Source organism: Thermobia domestica, chromosome 12 (genome assembly GCF_964235325.1).
Source record: "Thermobia domestica chromosome 12, izTheDome1.hap1.1, whole genome shotgun sequence".
Classification (NCBI taxonomy): Eukaryota; Metazoa; Arthropoda; class Insecta; order Zygentoma; family Lepismatidae; genus Thermobia; species Thermobia domestica.
In genome coordinates this window covers 227,326,190-227,347,655 of record NC_137465.1, presented here as the reverse complement: position 1 = coordinate 227,347,655, position 21,466 = coordinate 227,326,190, and the positions used below count along the sequence as shown (strand labels likewise).

The 21,466-nt window shown below is 35.8% G+C and overlaps 1 protein-coding gene across 1 annotated transcript in view; it reads left to right on the top strand.

Moving 5' to 3' along the window:
• Window positions 1-1,386: 1,386 nt before the first annotated feature.
• The window catches only part of LOC145667076 (ABC transporter G family member 20-like), a 212,112-nt gene continuing 192,032 nt past the window's right edge, over window positions 1,387-21,466 (top strand). The window contains exons 1-2 of the mRNA XM_081734790.1: window positions 1,387-1,411; window positions 17,950-18,296. Of these exons, the coding sequence (XP_081590916.1) occupies window positions 1,391-1,411; window positions 17,950-18,296 (368 nt within the window). The 5' untranslated portion in view covers window positions 1,387-1,390. The remainder of the gene's footprint in view (window positions 1,412-17,949; window positions 18,297-21,466) is intronic.

Genomic DNA, 21,466 nt, shown 5'->3' with positions numbered 1-21,466 from the left:
AGAGAAGGGGCCCACTCCACGTAGTCTGCGGGGTAGTCCCCACCGCTTAGTTACACCGCTGAGGGCCGTACAAGACAATGTACATTTTCATAAGAATTGAATAGTCATTTTCAATTTATAAAATCGTTCCTCGTACACTAATATTACATTGACATAAATACGGTTATTATGGTAACCAAAATGTTTACTTACTAAAGAAAAGCAGAAAAAATATTTATTTAATATTTTAGTGGAACACTTGACCAATCTGCCAATGTTCGGTGGTACACTCTACACTGGATGCTCCAACGCAGAGGATAATTTCAAGGTGGACATCAGTTATCCAAGAAAAAAATTCAAATCAATTTCAGAGATATGTATAAAATTCATTTTCAATAATGAGACAAGCGGGCCGGATTAAAGATCTCAATAGCCCGAGGATCGGCTGTTGCGCATGGCTGCCCTAAGTCGAGGTGGTGCGGAAATTGAAATGAAATCCAGTTTCATTTCTACATCCAATGTGTTTTTCCTCTTGTAGAATTCTGGTGCTGCCCCTGTTAATTAGTAAATTAAATACATATTTTGCAGAATATTTCAAAACTTTGAGATATAGGCCCCTACAGTTTCTGAGCAAACGAAAAAGTTTTAATTAAAAGTCGTTTGCTCAGAAATCGTATCTTTTTTGTTCTAGTTTGAATTATTAATGCAAAACATCGCATAAAATCGTTCTGAGCTGTAGTTAGAATCAACAGTGCAGGTATAGAAGTTAAATTTTGAGGGAGGGGGGGGGGGAGACAGCCAGAACCCAGACTGTGATAGGTATATCATGAGTCCATGAAAATCATTTTAATTTGAAATCCGTTTATGAACTTCGTTGACAAGAACTAGAAATAAAATAAAAATAATAATAATCATTCCTTTCACCAGTTATAGTTAGATATTAAGTACGAATTAGCAATTAATAAATTGTAGGCATTTACAAGTACGGTAGCTAAATGTCACAAGACATTGCTTTTTATATAGCAAAATAATGTGTAATTAACATTCAAGTTAGAAATGGTTGGAGAAAATACGTGTTGAATATAAATGTGCAACTCACCACTATTAATGTTACCGTAGAAATGTTAAATAAAGATAAAAGAGAATACTCAGTATAAACTTTCAAAAATATAAAATTATTCGAGTTTCAATTATTTTTGTCACTCAAAAACTGGGAGCCTAGGCCCCGGCGTAGATTCGCCACTGAGAATCAAACTCCAAGCTCCTTAACAAAAGAAGTAAAGAGAAGGAAGAACTTAAACGTTAATGCAGCCTCTGATTTTACAAATGACGACTTGGACTGATGTCTGCGCCGTAATAAATATTTTTCCTCTTCAGAAAAGGATTTGGGTTTGAGGTTTTAATTTTTAAGATGGCAGACGACAGTAGAAAGGTACTGTATAGTAAAACAATATAAGAATACAAATGAGGTTAATTTTCACATAATGTGATGCTAATTATTTATCCTATGATATTATTTTTTTCTGAAATGGTATGTACATCTACTAAAATATTGCTGAGGCACTTATATAAAGTATGAAATGTCTATCATGTAGTGAATTGCCAAATTTTCCCATTAATTTTAATAGTTTTAAAATGTTTAGTCCCAATGAACTTACTATCTTCATGTTCGATTTAACTATTTAATTTAACATGAGACAGATATTTACAGAGAGGATTCTAAATATTATGAGAAGTTAATTTTCCTTAAGAGGCTTCGTCCCGGCAAAATTAATATACCGCTAATTTTACAGTAATTAAGTGATATCTCCCAATAGATAAAATATAATCGAAATGTAGAACAAGAGCGCCCTAGACAATATAATTTTACATGAGCTACTGTTATCACGATTCACTTATCTGCTTTCGATTTCGAGCCATTATGAAAATCGGCATTTATTTTCGCGTTTCTAAACGGCTGAAAACAGAAAGCCACTAGGTGACTTGTGATAACTGTACCTCACGCAAAATAATATTGTCTAGAATGTTCTTGTTTCACATTTCGATTATCTTTTATCTATTGGGAGATATAACTTAATTACTGTAAAATTAGCGGTATTTTAATTTGCCGGGATGAGGCCTCCTAAAAGAAAATCGTGATACACATGCAACAGAAAAGTTTTATAATGAATATAGTTGAAATTGCGTATAGATAATACGAAAATCGCGTCACAAATAGGGTATAAGACTAAACTACCATAGATGGGGCCTCAGATAAGAACCACATGAACCTATTCTCAACGTTGTATTACTACTTGTCTGTTCCTACTTTAATATACCTTACAGGCCTTCACTAATCACAAATATGTCTTTATTTCCATGATTCCTTTGCTCTTTCCACATCCATATCAGGAGCGTCATTTCAGATTTTGCTTGGGGGGGGGGGGCAAGACCCCTTGATATTAGTAAAATTTCGCCTCTCACTTATTTACTACTATTCTATTGATAAAATCTATATACATCTCAAAGACAGGGGGGCAAATGCCCCTCCCTGCCCCCTAAATGACGCCCCTGATCCATATGCATCTATATAGTATTAATGATCAAAATTAGTACCTTCGAACTGTTAAGTGTTGCAAACTACGCACTACTCAGAAATTACTAAAACAATGAATCCTTAACTTCTCACTGCGATAGAAGATATAGCTTCGAAACTGCTACGGCAAAGCTTTGCAACACTTATATTATCAGCTTGCACACTGCCTTGACATAGCACTTCCTTTCATCATGTCTTTGTTATTGAGTATTATGTGGTATAGAGCACACTTTCCATTTCGTACTTCTACCTTATTGTGCATTTAATGTTCAATATCCCGATTTTTTGTATTACTTTTATAATCCTATTGCCAAATCAAACACACAACTTCTTCCGTGGATTTTACAAATTTATGTCAACATAACATGAGATATCACCCAAAATTTTGCCCCATTTCAGTACATTTATCAAATGCAACTCCCATGTTACTAGTTTCCGCTCTTTATTTATGTATTTCACTCCATTACAGCAGCATACACATCTTAGGTTAGTTAATAACATACTGGTAGTAGGTTTGAAATACTGTCATATGATGCTCTACTGCCTGTTCACCTCATATTGCATCAATCCGCGAACCAGGCCCGTATCCACGGAGGGCTAGGGTGGGCCGGGACCCCCTAAATTTTCACTGGCCCCCCTAAAATTTTCACGGTAGGTTTGCAAATGAACTATAATATGGCGATGAACTATAATATGGATGGGTCGCCCCCCCCTAAATTCGGCTTAAGTTTAGGGTTACCCCTCCAGTTTCAAACCTACAAAAAAGCAACTAAACCATTAAACATTGTTAGGGTAAGTTAGTTTAGATTAGGTTAAGTTACTTTAGGTTTGGTTAGTTTAATAAAACTAGTTAGACTAGAACAGTGACTGGAACCGGTTCTCATAGAAGCTTCAATTATCACTTAAATTCAGTAATCCGTGGTTCTCATAAAAAATTAATAGATTCTATTCATTATTCTTATATAATTATGTCAAATTCAATGCTGAAATATCACATTCAACGCACCGATTCGCCATCCTATACGACTACAATGCTCCTGAATCATCTAAACCTTTTGCGTCTTGCAAATAATACCCACATCTACCTATGATATCTCGTATTAAACATAACTTTACCGCCAAAGTTACACATTTAAATATCACATAAGAACCTCAAATAATTATTTCTTATCCCATTTCTCCTGTAAATTTTCCTATTTTTTTTAAATAAAAAATGGAGGGGCAACTCTAAACTTAACCCCTAAATTCTACCGCCCCCCTACATTTTTGGGTTGGCTACCGGCCTGCCGCGAACTCATGTGGTCCAGAAATTAACATCGGTTTTCTTCTGTATTAATCAACCTGCACTGATGACATTCATTACTTATTATTATTATTATTATTATTATTATTATTTTTTTGTTATTCTTATGATGACATTTCATTGATTCTGTTGCTTTCTCCGTACATTTTGCATTTCGGGGCAGCCATTTGCGCCAGTTAATCCGAATATTTCAAGACTTAGTTATTAAAGTAGGTTAGGTCCTTATCTCTGGTGCAAGGAGATCTTGGATTGCAGACTATGTGATTGCGACATCCGTTGTATCGATTCAATTCTTGTACTTGTCTTATATACAAACTTTATTAGAAGTTAAGTTTCGATAACTCCCGCCGCAATAACCTATGTAGTACTAACTTAGTAGACGAAACCAAATCTAACCTAACCTAAAGTATTCAGTCATTATTTACATGTCGAAAAGCTGCGAGGGTTATCCAAATAAATGTATTTCTTAGGGATCATGTTCTATTTTAAACAATGAATTCCACCTGATACATTCATGTGTCTGAAAAATTGACATTAGCTTAATTTGTAATCAACCAACAAGTCGACTATGATGAATTACCTTAATTCTTGTAATGTTTTTTTCTTATTTACTAACTTTTTGTATATGTTATCTAACTATACTATTTATATATAATGCATGTTGTTTACCAAAGCTTGATCATTGGTGTATGAAATACCGTTAATAGTTGACTTATGACCGATTGTAAAAGATGGGTAAGTGGGTTATTATTATCAACAACCTATAATAATAAGCGAAATGATAATATTGTTAGCACTGATCCTAGTAATAATGTATCACTAATAGAATAGCTACTGCTACTAATATTATAGAAATATCATCAATTGTATATGTAAACATGATTACAGGCCTTATGCATAGGGATGCGCACGAGACGAGTCTAGACAGGATTTTCCTGACAAAATTCGAGTCTAGACACGACTCTTACAATAGAGAAATATACATTTTTCGAGTCGAGACATCACTTTTACAGCACATTTTCGAGACGAGACAGCCACAAATCTTGTCTCGTGCGCATGCAGACAGGCCTTATGCAGAATCATTTTAGCATTGTATTAAGAGCTTGACTAACTCGATATTTATCGAAAACTAGGCCAACCACGACTTTTCCGCAGGGTTGTCCAAATACAATAGGAGAAATCACAGCTGGTTTTAGCGGGTAGGCCGGGTAGGCACAGGCCTACCCAAAAATTTTTAAAAATATATAATCACTAAATACAATAAAGAGTAAATATAAGATAATTATTTAACAAATAGCATCAACCACTACTGTAAACGTAATTTCCTAATGCCATTAATCAATCAAATGTGTATATGTATCCAAAGCGAGGGAGTAGGCCTATCCAAAATTAAAATCCTGAAGTCGCCCGTGAGAAATCAATATAAGAGAGAATAGGACTCACTTAAGGACTAGCTCGGGAGAGTAATGCTCCCGGAAGTAGAAACGAGAAACACAGTTCTGATTGGTTGGCGTTATCCACTTCTTGCCACGTTTCACTAAAATAGCAGAAATCAAACGCTTGCTGCTGTCGGCCTTCGAGGGCGAGTTTGCTAGCCGGTGGGTGTAGTCGAGCGGTCTGAGGCGTTAGGCTGATGATCGTGAGGTGAAGTCCATTGGGGGTTCGAGTCCCTCTGTAGTAGCAAGGGTGGAATTTTAACTGTCCTCGATGTTTCTGTGTTCGTGTCCCTGTAGTGTCAAGTAGTCCTGAAAAGTGGTTGAAGTAGAAAATAAGTCAGGAAGTTTTTTTTTTTTAAAAGTGGGCTAGCGCTATATGTTAGTAATAAAACTCTCTTGGCGTGAGTTCAAACCCGGCCCAAGGAAAGTTTTTTTACATTTTTATAACACTTATTAAATTAAAATAATATGAAAATAATACTTAAAAAAGTGATTTATTTACTTTTGTGCAGATAAGTAGTTGTAGTACTTACGTCCTTGTACTCCATGATATAGGGCTCGTTTTGTTCCCCTTGTACTTCATGATATAAATTTAGTGACCAACTTAAAACTGGCTAGGATAGCGCGTAAAACAGCTGGCTAGAGTAGCGCGAGGAAAAACGTACTTCCGGAAGTATTACTCTCCCGAGCGGGTCGTCTCACTTAACTTGATTTCTCCTAAAGTGTTTGGACAATCCTCTGAAAAAGTCAAGGTTGACCTTTCTCGATATAAATCGTTGATAACTTAACTTACGCGTTACTGAATACGGAAGTTAGCATCAGGCATTAGTCAAGCTCTTAATACAACGGTAAAAACGACTCTGCACAAGGACATATATGTTTAAATTTTGACCTTACAAATAAACTAAATGTAATTAACAAATGAAAACAGATATTATTTGAAGTCATCAAAGTCTCCCTCTCGCTTGGATGTCTTATAAAACCTCTACATAAGTAACTTTATTCTTTGGGGAGACGCGGCACTGGTCCTGCATTGAACCTCACATGCTCTAGTTCGAAACGGCACAAATCCTAAAAATATCTTGTGGTACTACTATCCCACAATACTGTAGAAACAGCATGCATATGTAGTGAATATATAGTAGTAGTCCCCGACGTATGGCCAGCCGAGTCAGCAAAAATTTTTGTGACGTCATAGGTCAAAGGTCAATGACCTTGGCCCCGGGTCAATGACCTAGGGGTACCTAGGACCACCCCCTCTAAATTTTGGCAGGGGTACCTTGGCCCACCCCCTAAATTTTGGCAGGGGTACATAGGACCACCCCCCTTAAATTTTGGAAATTGCCAAATCTAAAAATTTGGTATGGTAGCCTAGGACCACAGTATGTACCTCTATCCGTATTGGGGGTCTATGTCGTTCCCTTTCATGGGTAAAAAATTGCCAAAAATTCAATTTTCGGAGGTTTTTGACCTAATTTATCCCCTTGGATGAGGTGTTGTTACCCTATATGGTTATATGGGCGTATACAGGGGTCCATTCCCTTTCATAAGACATGGGTATATTAATGCACCCCTTGAAAAATTTGGCAGGGGTACCTTGGCCCACCCCTTAAATTTTGGAAATTGCCCAATTTAAACATTGGGTATTATAGTACAGAACCCTAATATGTAGCATGATAAATTTGGGTGGTCCACCTCGTCCCCTTTTAGGGGTACAAAATTGCCAAAAATATAAACGTAAGCAATACGTTATACCACGTGTTTGGTTTTCGGCCTAATTTATCCTCTTTGATGAGGTGTTATTACCCTATATGGTTATATGGACGTATACAGGGGTCCATTACCTTTCATAAGACATAGGTATATTAATGCACCCCTTGAAAAATTTGGGAGGGGTACCTTGGACCACCCCTTAAATTTTGGAAATTGCCAAATCTAAAAATTGGGTGTGGTAGCCTAGGACCATAGTATGTACCTCTATCAGTATTGGGTGTCTATGTCGTTCCCTTTCATGGGTAAAAAATTGCCAAAAATTCAAATTTTCGGGGGTTTTTGACGTAATTTATCCCCTTGGATGAGGTGTTATTACCTTATATGGTTATATGGACGTATACAGGGGTCCATTACCTTTCATAAGACATGGGTATATTAATGCACCCCTTGAAAAATTTGGGAGGGGTACCTTGGCCCACCCCTTAAATTTTGGAAATTGACCAATTTAAACATTGGGTATTATAGTATAGGACCCTAATATCTATTATGATAAATTTGGGTGGTTCACCTCATTTCCTTCTAGGGGTACAAAATTGCCAAAAATATAAACGTAAGCAATACGTTATACCACGTGTTTGGTTTTTGGCTCAATTTATTCCCTTTGATGAGGTGTTATTACCTTATATAGTTATATGGTCATGTATAGGGGTCCATTACCATTCATAAGATGTGGGTATATTTGTGCACCCCCGGGAGGGGTACCTTGGCCCACCCCTTCAATTTTGGAAATTGACCAATTTAAACATTTGGTATTATAGTACTGCACCCTAACATGTATTATGATAAATTTGGGTGGTCCACCTCGTTCCCTTCTAGGGGTACAAATTTGCCAAAATATAAACGTAAGCAATACGTTGTACCACGTGTTTGGTATTTTGGCCCAATTTATTTTCTTGGATGAAGTCCTATTACCTTATATGGTTATGTATAGGGGTCTATTCCCTATCATAAGACATAGGTACATTTGTACACCCCCGGGAGGGGTACCTTGGCCCACCCCTTAAATTTTGGAAATTGCTTAATTTCAGCATGTGGTGTCATAGTACTGGACTCTAACATGTATTATGATAAATTTGGGTGGTCCACCTCGTTTCCTTCTAGGGGTACAAAATTGCCAAAATATAAACGTAAGCAATACGTTATACCGTGTGTTTGGTTTTTGGTCGATTTTATCCCCTTTGATGACGTGTTATTATCCTATTTAGTTATATGGTCATGTATAGGGGTCCATTACCATTCATAAGATATGGGTATATTTCTGCACCCCCGGGAGGGGTACTTTGGCCCACCCCTTTAATTTTGGAAATTGCCCAATTTAAACATTTGGTATTATAGTACAAGACCCTAATATGTATTATGATAAATTTGGGTGGTCCACCTCGTTCCCTTTTAGGGGTACAAAATTGCCAAATTTTAGTACAACCACGTGTTTGGTTTTTGACCTAATTTATTCCTTTGGATGAGGTCCTATTACCTTATATGGTAATGTATAGGTGTTCATTCCCTATCATAAGACATAGGTACATTGATGCACCCGGGAGGGGATTCGGTATCATAGTACATGACTCAACATGTATCATGATAAATTTGGGTGGTCCACATCGTTCTCTTTTAGGGGTACAAAATTGCTAAAATATAAACATAAGCAATATGTTGTACCATGTGTTTGGTTTTTGGTCCAATTTCTCCCCTTTGATGAGGTTTTATTACCTTATATGGTTATATGGTCATGTATATAGGTTCATTTCCTATTATAAGATATGGGTACATTGATGCATGCTTTAAAAATTTGGGAGGGGTATCTTGGCCCATCCACTCGGTTTTAGAAATTGTTTAATATAAGCATTTGGTATCTTCGTACAGGTCTTCAATATGTACCACTATAAATTTGGATGGCCACATCGTTCCCTTTTCATAGATAAAGAACTACCAAAAATCAAATTTTGGAGGTTATTGACTCCTATTTAGCACGTTATATGGTTTATTACCTCTATATGTTTATGTTCTCTTTTAAATTTGGGAATTATAAAATAACATAATTTGGTAAACGTTTTCTAGGACCCATGGTGTTTCTCTTATGGCCAAATATTCAAAATTTAAAGGTTATTAACCTGCTTTATTGTTAAATGAGTACAGGATTTATTACTTTTTCATAAGACACAGGTGTATTTGTGTACCAATCTTAAATTTTGGGAGGGGTACATTTCTTATTGTCATATCAATAATTGGTAATTGTTATTTGGGTAAATCATTGTCAAATATGAGTATGATCACGTGATCAGTTATTGACCTATGATGGGATTAGGAGTCCAGGACATTGGTACATTTAAACTTTGTAGGATAATTTGAGAATGCGTCATTGGTATTGATTATTACAGCCAAATATAAACGTAAGCAATACGATGTACCACGTGATTGACCTTGATGAGGTAGTGTACAGGGATACATAGCTAACCTTATTGAATCTTATGACTCATAGTCTTAAGGGAATACATGCTACAACACTGGCAAAGTTATTGTTGATGTAATTTGATTGGTTGATCACTATCTTTCGTGCAATCTGATTGGCTGAACACTATCTTTCGTGCAATCTGATTGGTTGCTGATTTTCAAATCTTTGCTGCATTCAGTTTTAAGTTTTGTTTAACATTTAAAAAATCTTGCTTTCGTTCAACATTTTGCACTCACTGATAAATATGATCAAAACCGTTTATTTGTTAATCGAATAGTTAAAAACCGGATAAAGTTTGACGGTTAACCGTGAAACGTAAAATTTTTTTAGTTTGAAAATTTTTTGTTTGAAAGTTTTTGTTTGAAAACTCTTGTTTCAAATTTGTGTTTGAATTTTTTTTGTTTCAGAATTTTGTTTGAAATTTGTTTCAAAATTTTTTTGTTTAAAATTTTTTTGCTTCGAATTTTATTTCAAAATTTTGTTTAAAATTTTTGTTTGAAATTTTTCGTTTCCAAATTTTTTGTTTGAAATTTTTTGTTTCAAAATTTTGTTTGAAATTTTTTTCGTTTCAAAATTTTGTTTGAATTTTTTTCGTTTGAAATTTTTTGTTTGAATTTTTTTTTCGTTTCAAAATTTTGTTTCAAAGATTTTTGTTCTAATTTTTTGTTTCAAAGTTTGGTTTGACATTTTTAAAAGTTTGTGCACTCATTAGTAAGGAACCGGAACTGTTTAGAACAAAAACCTTTGACAACATTGTGGTGCAATAGTACACGTCAGAACCTGGGGTTGTACTTGAAATGAAAAAAAAACACAATTCATTGAAATGGATCATTTTATTACACTCCACATACATCCATACCAGATAGTGGTTCTGGATATTGTCGATACAATGTATTTTGAACTTCTTGCACTAGTTTGTCTTTAGCGTATAATTTTAATTCCAATTGAAGTCTTTTAAGGTCTATTGCAATATCAATTGGTGGAAACTCAATGTCCATTTGATCACAAATAAACTGTTTATCAATGCAGGTATGCACCCACGAACAACCATCACAATATCTAGATACATGATGTACAATATGCATGACACATTTTTCAAAATAGTACTTTTTCAGGAATATACTAGTTTGTTGCACACTTCCACTGCATGTTTCACACACTGAAATACGCTGATGAATTTGTTCCATTCCGTTTGTGTTAGATACACCGTATTGCGAGGGACATGGAATGTACTCTTTTTACGTAACAGCACCATCTTCTCTTCGAGGACTGTACGCATCACCACTTCATGATTTGAGTCTAATGATTTGACTATGGTCACATTTAGATCATCATGAAAATAATCATTCATTTGGTCGATTCGTGCCATTCTTCACAGGTCAGTTGTACACCAAATTGTTCTGCTTTGCCCAATCGAATTACTGGTTCAAATGTTCTAGCACTGATACCAATCATCACATGTTTTGTTTATTGGATAATAGCTTGCGAAGATGAATTCTTTATCGTTAGAAGTACACATCTTTCCTCCTGAAAAGCACTTGCTCAAATGATTTCGTGGGATGACACTGTATTTGCTGGTTTATAGTTATTGCTGACGTCATTGGTAAGGAATGTGCTGACGTTTGAATTTATGGTTTCATCACAGTTGCTGACGTCATGCTACCAACCAAATTCATACAACTACGGCTGACATGTTGATGTTTGAATTCATGATTTCATCACAATTGCTGACGAATCCGGCTGTGTACTAAATTCAAATTGATGACTTCGACCCAAGAGTCTTTTATAGCATAAAGATACAGATCCAGTATTTAAGAAACGTAACAGTTCTTCTTGTTTTGATGCTTCCATGGGTAAATATCTTGCTGGTAAAATTATATTCTTATCATTTTCAAGCTTCACTACGATTCGTAATCCAAACTCTGTAGGGATCATTTGGCTAGCTAAGATTCTATAAGGTACATTCTGTTGTAAATCAGTAATCTTGGTAAATGATTTCATCACATCACGCGTGTTTAGAAACTGCAGACAAGTAGCCATGATGATGTTATCATGAATACTAACTCGAACGATACTTATATATGATGAAAAACTGATGACGTTGCATTATCATGTTCTGACGTGCACCACAATGTTGCCAGAGGTTTTTGCTCTAAACAGTTCCGGTTTTTTACTAATGAGTGCACAAACTTTTAAAAATGTCAAACCAAACTTTGAAACAAAATTTTGAAACGAAAAAATTTGGAAACGAAAAATTTCAAACAAAAATTTTAAACAAAATTTTGAAATAAAATTCGAAGCAAAAAAAATTTTAAACAAAAAAAAAATTGGAAACGAAAAATTTCAAAACAAAAATTTCGAACAAAAAATTTTAAACAAAAAATTTCAAACAAAATTTTGCAACAAAAAATTTCAAACAAAAAAATTTTCAAACAAAAAATTTTGAAACAAATTTCAAACAAAATTCTGAAACAAAAAAATTCAAACACAAATTTGAAACAAGAGTTTTCAAACAAAAACTTTCAAACAAAAATTTTGAAATAAAATTCGAAGCAAAAAAATTTTAAACAAAAAAAATTTGGAAACGAAAAATTTCAAAACAAAAATTTCGAACAAAAAATTTTAAACAAAAAAAATTTCAAACAAAATTTTGCAACAAAAATTTCAAACAAAAAAATTTTCAAACAAAAAATTTTGAAACAAATTTCAAACAAAATTCTGAAACAAAAAAAATTCAAACACAAATTTGAAACAAGAGTTTTCAAACAAAAACTTTCAAACAAAAAATTTTCAAACTAAAAAAATTTACGTTTCACGGTTAACCGTCAAACTTTATCCGGTTTTTAACTATTCGATTAACAAATAAACGGTTTTGATCATATTTATCAGTGAGTGCAAAATGTTGAACGAAACCAAGATTTTTTTAAATGTTAAACAAAACTTAAAACTGAATGCAGCAAAGATTTGAAAATCAGCAACCAATCAGATTGCACGAAAGATAGTGATCAGCCAATCAGATTGCACGAAAGATAGTGATCAACCAATCAAATTACATCAACAATAACTTTGCCAGTGTTGTAGCATGTATTCCCTTAAGACTATGAGTCATAAGATTCAATAAGGTTAGCTATGTATCCCTGTACACTACCTCATCAAGGTCAATCACGTGGTACATCGTATTGCTTACGTTTATATTTGGCTGTAATAATCAATACCAATGACGCATTCTCAAATTATCCTACAAAGTTTAAATGTACCAATGTCCTGGACTCCTAATCCCATCATAGGTCAATAACTGATCACGTGATCATACTCATATTTGACAATGATTTACCCAAATAACAATTACCAATTATTGATATGACAATAAGAAATGTACCCCTCCCAAAATTTAAGATTGGTACACAAATACACCTGTGTCTTATGAAAAAGTAATAAATCCTGTACTCATTTAACAATAAAGCAGGTTAATAACCTTTAAATTTTGAATATTTGGCCATAAGAGAAACACCATGGGTCCTAGGAAACGTTTACCAAATTATGTTATTTTATAATTCCCAAATTTAAAAGAGAACATAAACATATAGAGGTAATAAACCATATAACGTGCTAAATAGGAGTCAATAACCTCCAAAATTTGATTTTTGGTAGTTCTTTATCTATGAAAAGGGAACGATGTGGCCATCCAAATTTATAGTGGTACATATTGAAGACCTGTACGAAGATACCAAATGCTTATATTAAACAATTTCTAAAACCGAGTGGATGGGCCAAGATACCCCTCCCAAATTTTTAAAGCATGCATCAATGTACCCATATCTTATAATAGGAAATGAACCTATATACATGACCATATAACCATATAAGGTAATAAAACCTCATCAAAGGGGAGAAATTGGACCAAAAACCAAACACATGGTACAACATATTGCTTATGTTTATATTTTAGCAATTTTGTACCCCTAAAAGAGAACGATGTGGACCACCCAAATTTATCATGATACATGTTGAGTCATGTACTATGATACCGAATCCCCTCCCGGGTGCATCAATGTACCTATGTCTTATGATAGGGAATGAACACCTATACATTACCATATAAGGTAATAGGACCTCATCCAAAGGAATAAATTAGGTCAAAAACCAAACACGTGGTTGTACTAAAATTTGGCAATTTTGTACCCCTAAAAGGGAACGAGGTGGACCACCCAAATTTATCATAATACATATTAGGGTCTTGTACTATAATACCAAATGTTTAAATTGGGCAATTTCCAAAATTAAAGGGGTGGGCCAAAGTACCCCTCCCGGGGGTGCAGAAATATACCCATATCTTATGAATGGTAATGGACCCCTATACATGACCATATAACTAAATAGGATAATAACACGTCATCAAAGGGGATAAAATCGACCAAAAACCAAACACACGGTATAACGTATTGCTTACGTTTATATTTTGGCAATTTTGTACCCCTAGAAGGAAACGAGGTGGACCACCCAAATTTATCATAATACATGTTAGAGTCCAGTACTATGACACCACATGCTGAAATTAAGCAATTTCCAAAATTTAAGGGGTGGGCCAAGGTACCCCTCCCGGGGGTGTACAAATGTACCTATGTCTTATGATAGGGAATAGACCCCTATACATAACCATATAAGGTAATAGGACTTCATCCAAGAAAATAAATTGGGCCAAAATACCAAACACGTGGTACAACGTATTGCTTACGTTTATATTTTGGCAAATTTGTACCCCTAGAAGGGAACGAGGTGGACCACCCAAATTTATCATAATACATGTTAGGGTGCAGTACTATAATACCAAATGTTTAAATTGGTCAATTTCCAAAATTGAAGGGGTGGGCCAAGGTACCCCTCCCGGGGGTGCACAAATATACCCACATCTTATGAATGGTAATGGACCCCTATACATGACCATATAACTATATAAGGTAATAACACCTCATCAAAGGGAATAAATTGAGCCAAAAACCAAACACGTGGTATAACGTATTGCTTACGTTTATATTTTTGGCAATTTTGTACCCCTAGAAGGAAATGAGGTGAACCACCCAAATTTATCATAATAGATATTAGGGTCCTATACTATAATACCCAATGTTTAAATTGGTCAATTTCCAAAATTTAAGGGGTGGGCCAAGGTACCCCTCCCAAATTTTTCAAGGGGTGCATTAATATACCCATGTCTTATGAAAGGTAATGGACCCCTGTATACGTCCATATAACCATATAAGGTAATAACACCTCATCCAAGGGGATAAATTACGTCAAAAACCCCCGAAAATTTGAATTTTTGGCAATTTTTTACCCATGAAAGGGAACGACATAGACACCCAATACTGATAGAGGTACATACTATGGTCCTAGGCTACCACACCCAATTTTTAGATTTGGCAATTTCCAAAATTTAAGGGGTGGTCCAAGGTACCCCTCCCAAATTTTTCAAGGGGTGCATTAATATACCTATGTCTTATGAAAGGTAATGGACCCCTGTATACGTCCATATAACCATATAGGGTAATAACACCTCATCAAAGAGGATAAATTAGGCCGAAAACCAAACACGTGGTATAACGTATTGCTTACGTTTATATTTTTGGCAATTTTGTACCCCTAAAAGGGGACGAGGTGGACCACCCAAATTTATCATGCTACATATTAGGGTTCTGTACTATAATACCCAATGTTTAAATTGGGCAATTTCCAAAATTTAAGGGGTGGGCCAAGGTACCCCTGCCAAATTTTTCAAGGGGTGCATTAATATACCCATGTCTTATGAAAGGGAATGGACCCCTGTATACGCCCATATAACCATATAGGGTAACAACACCTCATCCAAGGGGATAAATTAGGTCAAAAACCTCCGAAAATTGAATTTTTGGCAATTTTTTACCCATGAAAGGGAACGACATAGACCCCCAATACGGATAGAGGTACATACTGTGGTCCTAGGCTACCATACCAAATTTTTAGATTTGGCAATTTCCAAAATTTAAGGGGGGTGGTCCTATGTACCCCTGCCAAAATTTAGGGGGTGGGCCAAGGTACCCCTGCCAAAATTTAGAGGGGGTGGTCCTAGGTACCCCTAGGTCATTGACCCGGGGCCAAGGTCATTGACCTTTGACCTATGACGTCACAAAAATTTTTGCTGACTCGGCTGGCCATACGTCGGGGACTACTACTTATATATATATATATATATATATATATATATATATAGAGAGAGAGAGAGAGAGAGAGAGAGAGAGCTTATATAGGATCCGTTTATAAAGTAAGGAGACTGGCCGTCGCGCGGCGCTTCAGTCTCCAGCAGCGCACTTCCAGGCAAGGGAATTTGTAGGGCGGCCTAAGCTCAGTAACGCACTGACATCAGTGTTGCCAATTTTGGGGGAAAGTTGCTAAATCTAGGGGATTTGACTTCCAGGATAGCGACAATTAATTATTTTTCCGATTAGCGACTTTTTTGGTAATTTTTGAATGGCAATTTGGCGACTTTCTTACAAATCTAGCTACTTTTGTGATCCGAACAACTTATTCTGTAATCAAGGCTCAAATCAGTTTAGGTGGTGGTGAAATATGGTGAATTAACATTTTACTTGTACCTACAATGGCTACTTTATTGGTTGAAGGAAAAAATGTTCACTCCAGCAGGGATCGAGCACGGGACCCTTTGTGCGTGAGTCACAGACGCTACTGACACTGCCACGCCGTCACTTGGTAACTTTGTACATCGTACGATATATGTGGCGAGTCGAAAACTTTGGGACGCTTTTTCTCCGCTATATTAGGCCATTGCGTTCTCCCAGTTTGTAATATGAACACTTTAAATGTGCGCTATCACCTTGCAAAAAAAATGGCCCCAAAGTTCATTTACCAAAGTCTGCTTTCTCCTTGTTAAATAGCACAAGTTCTAAGCGACAGAAAACCTAAAATTTAGGTCTTATGTTCATATTTTTAGGACTCATGCTGTTTAGGTCTTTGCTGTTTAGGCCTCATGAACGTTATCCTTCTTTGGATGTCATACTTTAAAACTCATGAAATGTTTTCCAAGAGAAAGTGCATTTCGTTTACAGATACACCAGCGTAATCGTTGCCTAAATTGTCCGCTAACGATTGATCAAAATGCAATTTTGCCGACAGTCGTAACAGAAGTTTATGACTAACTGTATTTTATTGTAAATGGCATTACACAAGGTTGGTTCGTGGTTATGGTAATATATTTGATATTTTCTGGCAATTAGATTTCCACAGAATTACACAGTCTTTAGAAACACAATTATGAGTTTGACCTCCTTGTCAATGCGAACATATCGCCGAAAATTATCTTTTTTTTTTTTTTTTTTTTGAGGTGTATATTTCGCCCTTTCCAACATTGGACACTCCTGCAGTCAAATAAGGGAACAATATAGAGTTAAAAGCTTTTAACATTCCAACAAGGCTATTCATAGGACAAGACTACAAGTCACATGCCCTTCTACTGTTATCTACGTTGTAAATGTCCCGCGGAACTAGTATTCGGTTTATCCCATACTCCAACAAACCGGTAAAAGCTTCAAATACATTGTTGATGAAGTTTTGCTGCTTCGGCTTGCTCAAACAGGCTCTCAGAAACAGGTGAGAGTAATTAATAATATTTTGAAAGGAGGAGAGGTTAAAAATAGGACTAACTCAGGAGAGTAATGCTCCCGGAAGTAGGAACGAAAAAACACAGTTCTGATTGGTTGGCGTTATCTATGTCTTGCCACGTTGCATTCAAATAGCAGAATTCAGACGATTGTCGTTGTCGGTTCTCGTGGCCGAGTGGACTAGTGCTATATGCTAGTAACGAAAGTCATGAGTTCAAACCCGGCCCAAGGAATTTTTTTTAATATTTTTTTTACATTTTTATAACACTTATTAAATTAAAATAATACGAAAATAATACTAAAAAATGTGATTTACTTACTTTTGTGCAGATAAGTAGTAGTAGTAGTAAGAACGGGTTAGAAGCCCCGCAGGGCTCGTTTTGTTGGCCTTGTACTCCCTGATATAAGGCTCGTTTTGTTCCCCTTGTACTAAATGATATAGATTTTGTGACCAACTTAAAACAACTGACTAGGATAGCGCGTAAAAGAGATGGCTAGAGTAGCGCGCGAAAAAACGTACTTCCGGGAGTATTACTCTCCCGAGCGGGTCGTTTAAAAATAGATCTCGCAATTTTGAAAGAGAGATTGTTATATTTAAAACTGTGATACAGAGCAATTATCCGAATACAGAGCTTGCAGACATGAACACAATCGGTAATGTCACAAAGAACATTCTTAATGTTATGACCTTCTGCTGTTTGTTACCATAACCACGGACCAAACTTAAGTAGTCTTTATACTCGTAGAATTTTAAACATGTTATTTCACTTTTTCATTAGCAACCCCGAAAGAGAAATTTTTCAATAAGAAGAAAGAAAACAAATTTGGATGAAGCCATAAGAAAGGGTATACAACCAAAGCAACTTCAGGATATACAACGAGAGCAACTTCAGGATATACAACCAAAACAACTTCAGGATATACAACCTGAAATTGTGCCTGAGGATGACGAGAGCGTGTTGGAAGAAGCATCGGTAGAAGAAGAATTGGACAAAGAAATTCAAGTTGAAGAACCAGAAGATATTGTAGCGATTGCATTGTCCAATATTTATAAACATTATGGTAGAGGATCTTCGGTCAAACAAGTCCTCAGTGGATTGAATATGAAAGTAAAAAAGGGTGAAATGTAAGTCTTATGTTATAAACATGGCAACTTCTTAATTAAACATCAAAGCGAAGTTTAAAAACTCATACTTTAGTTCATTAAGTAGATTGTCAATCCAAACCGACAGGAAGCATTAAATTTCCATTCTATAAATTACTTATTTTCTGGGAAGTAAGAACATTTTACATTTAGTAGTAATAATGAACCTCTTTGGTTTAAAGTCATGTCACTTTGTCTAAAGAAGACAGAAGACTAACCTAAGTGAATTATTGTGAAATTAAAAATCTTGTGTTTTCACACCGGGAATCGAACACAGGACCACGTGCATCAAAGCACACGCGCTACCCCATGCCGTAAGCGTCGGTTGACAACTGATGAGCAACTAGCGACATGTCGCCAAAAATTGGCGGCCCTGCAGCGACGATCCGCGGTGGCCCCACTTCTATTTTAAAAATTGTACCACCAGCGGTAGAGACGCGGCGAAACGCCAATGAACCACAACAGTACTTCCCCAAAATATGTATGATTTGTTTACATCGCCTATATGTGTGATTTGTTTACATCAAGATGAGTCTTAAAAAAGCACTGAAAAAAGTGCCCTGGGGTGAGCGCGAACTACTAACCTTATAATTACTAGGTACATGTTCTTCCGACTTCTTAACAGAGGCAATAAAGAAAAACCCATGCTTGTAGAGGGATAAATCGTTGAGGTCTTTTTATTTTTTCCAATCAGAGTGCTCCTTTAATCGTGTATATTGAACGATAACCGTTTGAGATCAGATAAAATACGTTCGCCATGTAATTTTATAATAAAATTACGCTCATCTATTTACTTTATTTCATAGTTCTCCTGTATTCACTTTTTAAAAATCGGCGACAGTTACCATCTAAATTCGTGCAATTCTACGCACTCATTTCAAGATTTTTCACTACATGATGTAGAGGCAGCGGTTACTCTTGATCGCCGGACCTCACTTTAGAAATAATTCGTCAGGAAAAATATACAGGGTGTTTCAAAACAACATTGACAATGTTTGGGAGGTGATTCCTGACACCAAGATAAGACAAAAAGTATAGACCAACCTGGGTGCACAAATGCTTCCTTTCGTAGTTATAGACTGCCGAAAACATGAAAAAATGAACTTTAAAGGTCTATAGCTCCAAAACTGTGACCTACCGTAGTCTGGTTAAGACTTCACTTAGGAAGTAATATATGCCTTATCCAAAAATCCGTGTTTCAAAATCCTAAGGCACTCACGCAACAATTTTTCTAGAGGTACTTTGGCTACTGGCTTATAATTTGAAGTACTCACCAACTACCTCTATAAAAATTGTTGCGGAAGTTAGGTTAAGTTAGGTTAGTTTAGGATCTATGGACCCTTATAGTTCATTTTTGATGTTTTCAGGAGCCTATAACTCCTAAAAGAATCATGAAATCATTTGTGCACCCAGGTTGGTCTATACTTTTTGTCTTATCTTGGTGTCAGGAATCACCTCCCAAACGTTGTTGGTGTTGTTTTGAAACACCCTGTATAACAACTGCATGCATATGGCTATTGATAGTTCGTGTTGGTCCCTTTGCGATTCTCCGCGACAAATCGAAGAAGCGCGGACCAAAATAAAGTCCTTGCTGCTACGGGCTCGACTTGACGAAACCTGCCACCAGTGCACACTAGCGGCAATCCTTCGACGCGTCGCTATGTCGAAGTGGACCACTAGGTGTTCACGACGTTTACGGCATTGGGTAGTCACTAGACCAGCGCAAAGGTCTTTAAAAGTACTACGTACATTCTGGTAATTCACCAAATTTGTTCTAGCATGTTTATCGAATTGAATTGTATGAATATAGTTGTAATTAATTTTGTATAGTTATACGAAATTAGTAATGCAAATTATGTATAGAAGACAAACCTAGAGAAATTTATATATTTGGTGAAAGTTACCTTATGTAATTATCGTAAGGTACGTACAAAGTGCACGAATACACACACAAATACACATACACACACAACAACAACAAGAAGAAGAAAAAAAACATGTAATATCTGAGATTTATACTCATTATTCGCGGCCATAACAAATGGGCAAGGAGAAATGATCATCTTAATGACTGTCTGACTATTCCATTACTAATTATTAAAAGCTAAGTTAATCAATAACTTCTCTGGAGCTACAAGAGATTGATCTTCAACCCATGTCAAAAACTGCTATTTGCTATATGACGTTTTCTTTTTCCTTCAGGCGACCTTGTTTGACGTTTTTGACGATCTGCATCGTGAAGAAAGAAAAAAGTAACTCACGAAGCGAACAAATTAAAATATTTATCTGATCCTTGGGGTTTTGCGTTTGAAAACTCTAAAAATATTTCGGAATATATATGTTTGATTCCCAAGAAAGAAGCAACAGAATCGTGTAATATACTTACTTCATCAAAGAACAAAATACTTCCTTCTTGACAGTTGTAAATGTTTAGAATGTTTATAAAGTTTTTTAAAACTATTGTATCAGGCCTTGTTTCTATTTTGTACTAAAACAAAACAATACACTGAGCAAAGCTATGTGATAACATGTAACAAAACACACAATCACGTAATAATTTCGATACAATAACTGCGTCTTCATCAGACTTCCACTCCTTCTGGCTGTCTGGGAGTTGGTCGCCTCTTATATACTCTCTGTAGATCAACTTTTAATTAGGCTCCGACCCTTCATTAAAAGTAAAACTTGTGTGGTTTTCACTTTCACTTTTTAGCTGCACACGTGTCCAATTAAAAGTTTACTTTCCTTTTCCTGGATACATTCTGCCTTTAATTATCCATATTTTTCTTATTAGTTTGTTCTCTTTCTTTCTTCTTCCTTTTCATTTCTTCTTCTTTAAGCAGAATCTTCTCCCACTCTTTATTTATCGCAAATCCTTCATTCCAATTCATCACCTTGTCTCCTGCCTTCATAATCTCCCTGGCTTCTTTCCATTTTCTTCTCTACTTCTATGACCTCTGCTTCTTCCTACCCTATTCTGTGGTTTGTCTCTTTCTGGTGTTTCCATATCGCATTGTTATCCCTTTTCAATCTTACATCATCCTTGTGCTGTTTTAGCCTTTCTTCCATTTTCTTCTTTGTTTCTCCTATGTATATTTTGTTACACTCTGCGCATCCTACTGTATATATTACCCCCTTTTCGTCTTTGTCCG